Source organism: Octopus bimaculoides, chromosome 28, assembly GCF_001194135.2.
Source record: "Octopus bimaculoides isolate UCB-OBI-ISO-001 chromosome 28, ASM119413v2, whole genome shotgun sequence".
NCBI classification, from domain to species: Eukaryota; Metazoa; Mollusca; class Cephalopoda; order Octopoda; family Octopodidae; genus Octopus; species Octopus bimaculoides.
This window is the reverse complement of record NC_069008.1, coordinates 140,959-146,686: the sequence shown is the minus strand read 5'-3', so window position 1 is coordinate 146,686 and position 5,728 is coordinate 140,959. Positions and strand designations below refer to the sequence as shown.

General features: G+C 40.3%; 1 protein-coding gene across 3 annotated transcripts in view; it reads left to right on the top strand.

The window, feature by feature from the left end:
- Positions 1-5,728, top strand: part of LOC106873344 (syntaxin-7) — a 24,033-nt gene that overhangs the window by 11,124 nt on the left and 7,181 nt on the right. For all 3 annotated transcript variants that reach the window (XM_014920671.2, XM_014920672.2, XM_014920670.2), the window contains exons 5-10: positions 337-436; positions 1,175-1,318; positions 2,417-2,466; positions 3,026-3,116; positions 3,506-3,578; positions 5,041-5,123. In XM_014920671.2, the coding sequence (XP_014776157.1) occupies positions 337-436; positions 1,175-1,318; positions 2,417-2,466; positions 3,026-3,116; positions 3,506-3,578; positions 5,041-5,123 (541 nt within the window). The remainder of the gene's footprint in view (positions 1-336; positions 437-1,174; positions 1,319-2,416; positions 2,467-3,025; positions 3,117-3,505; positions 3,579-5,040; positions 5,124-5,728) is intronic.

Below are 5,728 nucleotides of genomic sequence, written 5' to 3'. Positions count from 1 at the left end.
TATATATATATATATGTATTATGTGTGTGTACATGTATATATTATGTGTATATGTATGTATGTATTATGTGTGTATGTATGTATATATATATATATATATATATATAATAATGTATATCTATACATGTGTGTGTGTGTTTGTCCCTGTAACTTAATGGCCTAAAATAGTAAGTTCTGAGGTCAAATCATTGAACTAAAATTCCTCAATGTACTGCCCCAGCCTGGCCACAGACCTAATGATGAAACCAATAAAAGATAGCAGCATGGTTATTGTCCCCTCTCTAATTAACGATGAATTCATTAATTAACGCCACTGTTAATTGCGTTGTGTTTCAGGCATGAGATCCAACATTATACCAACCAACTGGCAAAAGAAACAACTTCTTACCTCAAAGAATTGGCACACTTCCCGCAACCAGCCTCTGCATCTGACCAGGTAACCGCACTCTTCTTATATGTATAGGTGTAGGCGTGGCTGTGGGGCCCAAGGGAAAGAGAGAAAAAAAAAGGAAAAACGGGACGCTGCCGGCATGTCCTGAAACCCCGTTGGTGGGAATTGTGCCACCAACGGAAGAAATTGCATAAAAATATTTATATCTAAAGATTTGTGTCTGTGTTTATCCCCCCACCATCACTTGGCAACCAATGTTGGTGTGTTTATGTCCCTGTTTCGTGTTTCCATTTGTTCCAAATTAGAAGTTCAGCAAGAGGGACCAATAGAACAAAGAATAAGTCCTGGGGTCGGTTTCGTCGACTAACACCCTTTGAGGCAGTGCTCCAGAATGGCCACAGTCAAATGACTGAAACAAGTAAAAGAATAAAAGAGTTCTAACAATGTCACTTGGCAGAATCATTTTCACGTTGGGCGAAATGCTTCGTCGCATTTCATCGGTCTTTACTTCCTGAGTTCAAATTCCACCCAGGTTGACTTTGCCTTTCATCCTTCCTGGGTCGATAAAACAAGTACCAGTTGAATACTGGGGTTAATATAATTAGCCCCTCCCCCAAAATTGCTGGCCTTGCAGTTATTATTGTGGCGGTGGTTTTGTTGTTGTTTTTTTTTATTTGTTTACTGGGTGATGGGGAAAATGCATCAGCATCCTCCAACTCCCCCTCCCCCCACCGCCACTTGTGATTATCTCCCTTTAATCTTCCTTTTCTTTTCCTTTTTCAGCGTCAGCGTAAGATGCAGAATGAACGACTGCGTTCCGAGTTCAGCGATGCTTTGAATAATTTCCAGACAGTGCAGAGAACTGCCGCTGAGAAGGAACGAGCCAGTGTGCACCGGGCTCGTGCCCATTCTGGTTATGGGCCCATGGTGAGTCAGATTTCGAGTAAGCAAACCGGAGAATGTATGTGGGGCGGCTCTGTGGTTAAGAAGTTGGCTTTCCAACTACCTGATTCCAGGTTCAGTCCCACTGCATGCCACCTTGGACAAGTGTCTTCTTCTATAGCCTTGAGTTGATCCAAGCCTTATGAGTGGATTGGATAGATGGAAACTGAAAGAAGCCCATCATATATGTTTATGTATATATGTATGTATATATATATGTGTATGTATATATGTGTGTATGTATATATGCATATGTGTGTATGTATATGTGTGTGTGTGTGCATGTATATATGCATATGTGTGTATTTGTATGTATGATGTATATATTTATTATACTTATGTATATATTATACAATTTTATATCAAGCAAACATGATAATGTAGTACTCAATATACGTCCTAGAGGATGCATTTCTTTTTTATTATTGAAACTGGAGCTGAGATTTGTCTTGCCACTAGAGTCTCATGCAATTGTGATCTTCAGATGAGAACTATTATGATTCAATATCAGTACTGAATAAGCCTACATCAGTGGATCTCTCTCTCTCTCTCTCTCTGTTTCTTTACCTTCTAACTAGCCTATCTATCTGTCTTTACTATCTACTTATCTATCTTTACTGTGTCTATCTATCACCAATACCAGGTCGTGACAGTTTTGCCTGAAGATCACAATGGCATGAGAGTCAAGAAATGAGGCCAACTCAGAGCTTCAGGTTCAATAAAATAAACTACATACACACCACCCGCCCACACACATGTATGTGTGTATTTCTACATGTGTGTAAGGTGGGACAGGTGCCTCTTTGTCTTGTCACTGTCATACAAGTGTTACTCTTTGTTTCCAATCTTCTGTGAAAACATGTCTGGCCACAGGGAAGTATACCCTTGCAAGGAAACAGGTGAAGGTTGGTGATAGGAAAGGCATCCAGCCATAGAAAATTTGTCTTGTTGATATTGCAGAGTTTAAAATTTATAATACATGTTCATATATCATTAAGATCACCAATTTAAATGATTATTTTGATTTTTTTTTAATGATTTTTAATTAAATTTTCTTTCTTTTTTTTTTTCCCTTTTATGCAGGATTTTGCTGAAGAGAAGAGCAGTGATGATCATCTGGTTAATGTTGGAGGGTGAGTGTTTTGTGTGTGTGTGTGGAGGTCTGTATATGTGCATGTATGCTTGTGTGTGTAAATGCCATTTCTGTCTATATATCTCTCTGTTAGTTTCAGCCACAAGTATTCCATTTGTTCAAAACACTAAATTCTTCTTTTTCTCTGTTGAATTAAAGAGCAAGTGGCTGAGTATCTCACAGACCTTCAATGTAATTGTCAGGCAAAATCAATAAGATACACAATGTTGAACCTTTGAATTAAGGGTCTACACACAGTTTCCCTCCATCCACTTATTAGGGTATGGGATGAACTCGAAAGCTGTAACAGAGGACTCAAAGTGCCAGGCTTTTGCAGGATGTTCAGAGATTGGGTCATCTTCAAGACCCCCCCCCCCGACCTGATTCCTCTTCTAAACTCAGCTGCCCACTTTTGCACTGTTGATAAAGCTGTTCGTATCTGCATTTGCGACAATCTGTCCATTTATATATATATAAATATATATATTTGTATGTGTATATATATATATAATATATATATATATAATATATGTATATATATACGCTTTTTAAATCTGCAGGTTCTCTCAAACAAAGCAGGTGTTACAGATGGAAGAAGATGTCGACTTACAATTGATCCAAGAACGAGAAGAGGCAATAATGAAACTAGAGGTGAGTGTTCAATCTCTCTTCCCTACACCATACCTACACTGATGTGTTGTCCTTGGTTCTACGTTGGTTTTATCCCTATCTTAATTACATATATATAGAGATATAGAGATACATGCAGGTGTATATGTATAGATAGGTAAGCAGGCAGGTAGGTAGGTTGATAGACAAACAGGCAAGCAGACAGGTGAAGGGTATACAAACAGACAGAAGGGTAGATAGACAGACAGGCAGGCAGACAGGCAGACAGACAGACAGACAAGCAGATAGCCAGGTAGACAGACACAGGCACAGACGGGCAGACAAGCAGACACATTGACAGACAAAAAAGACTAGATATGTGTATTAATATTTATTTACTTTTGTTTTTTTTTTCTTTTTTCTGTTGTTAGAGTGATATTCGAGATGTGAACCAAATATTTAAAGAACTTGGAGTCATGGTGCATGAACAAGGAGAAGGAATCGGTAAGCCATGGGGTGTGGGTGTGTGTGGATGCAGGGTAGGGGGTGTCTGTGTGTATATGAGAACTCATGAGGGGTGGGCGTGTGTGGAAGTATGTGTGTGGGTGTGTATGAGGCGGAGTGGGCATGTGTGTGTGTGTGTGTGTATATATAAGAAGACCCCTGAGGAGTGGGCATGTGAGGAAGCGTGTTTGTGTGCGTGTGTATATTAAGGAACTCATGGGGGGGTGGCATGTGTGGTAGTGTGTGTGTGTATATGTATAAAGGAACTTATGTGGGGTGGGCATGTGTGGAAGCGTGTGTGTGTGTATAAGGGAACTCATGAGTGGTGTGCATGCATGGAAGTGTGTGTGGAGTGCCACAGCTCCGTTTCCTTGGTTTCCATAAAGCATGGACTGCAGTCACATGACCATGTAGTGGGAGTTAAAGTAGGGCCCACATGTAACAATGTCCTACATGATGGGGGAAATTAGGGTGCCTGACCGAGTGACCGAGCCACAGACCTTGCCTCCTGTCGTGTGACAAAACACCATATTCTACATTCCCTTTCTTCACTCTGATGGTGGTGGTGGTGGTGGTGGGGATTGTTTCCAGAACATCTGGGGAAACATGACATTCGTTATAGACTAACGAGTTATCTTGGAGACAATTTGTGTGATTTACATTTGTTGTCTGTTGGCATGAGTTGGACAGGAACTTTGAAGCTACATTTTATGGCTGAGTAGCTGATGGCTCACTGGTTAGAACATTGAGCTTACAATCATGAGGTAGTGAGTTCAATTCCCAGGCTGCATTGTGTGTTGTGTTCTTGAGCAAGACACTTTATTTCATGTTGCTCCAGTTCTCTCAGCTGTAGAAATGAGTTGTGACATGTCACTGGTGCCAAGCTATATCGGCCCCTTGGCCTTTCCTTTTGGTTAACATAGGTAGCATGGAGAGTGGGGGGAGGCTGGTGTGCATGGGTGACTGCTGGTCTTCCATGAACAACCTTGCCTAGACATGTTCTTGAGAGAGGAACTTTCTAGGTTCAATCCCATTCATGATCAAAGGGGGTCTTTACACTTTACCCTATCTTAGTACATTCACAAGTTTGTGGGTTCAGTTCCTGGGACATGCAGTCAAGCCATCACCTCTCCCGGCCCAGCCCAGCACCAGGGGCAAATGTTTTTTGAGTTGATCAATTTTTTGCAATGGAGATTAGCAAATGGAAACTAAAAGAAGCCCATTATATCATCACCATTGTTTTAATGTCCCCTTTCCCACACTAGATTGGGTTGGGTGCAATTTTGTTGAGGCAAATTTTTGATGGCTGAGTTCCCTTCCAGAAGGGATGTTTCATTTTTTTCTGAGGTTCAATTACATCCGATTAAGACTTCACCTTAAACATATCCAATTACGTCTTGGTCACAAAAAAAAAATGGTTTCTTCCTTTCTATTTCTCTCTCTCTCTCTCTCTCCATTGCAGACAGCATTGAAGCAAACGTTGTAAGTGCTGAGATCAGCATAGAAGAAGGAGTTGTACAGCTAAGCAAAGCAAAAGAATACCAGGTGAGTTGATGCGATTTATTAAGATATTCATTGTTGTAGCTTGGGGTGGGGGCTGTGACTCTGCTTTACTAAGGAAGCCAGAGAATTTGAATGATAAGCTGCTATACTGCAGCATTTTCCTGCTTACGTTTATAGCCCTTGCCAATGAACATTGCTGAATAACCACGTGTGCATATGTATAGTGTATATACAAAATCCGCTTTTTTATTCTTAAATGCTATGCATCTAATGCGACCGTATTATGGATGCTACACCACATGTATGGGTGTGTGGTGAATCCTACTAAATTAGCTTTTCTTTGCCCCAGAATGCGCTTGTAAAGTAAAGGTGCCTCTAATGCAAGAGGTCGTCTTTCAAGCCAGAAAATACAGTGTATATACACAGCTGTGTATATGTTTATTGATATTTATCAGAAACAAGAGACTGACTCAGTGGCTGGAGGTTTCATATGTTATCAGATGGTAAGGGCTAATGCACAAAACTCTCGAATCTTGAGTCACTCTATTGCTTCTGCTAAATATAAATAGAAATTACATACACACACACACACACACACACACACACACACACACATATATATATATATATATAGATATATATATATA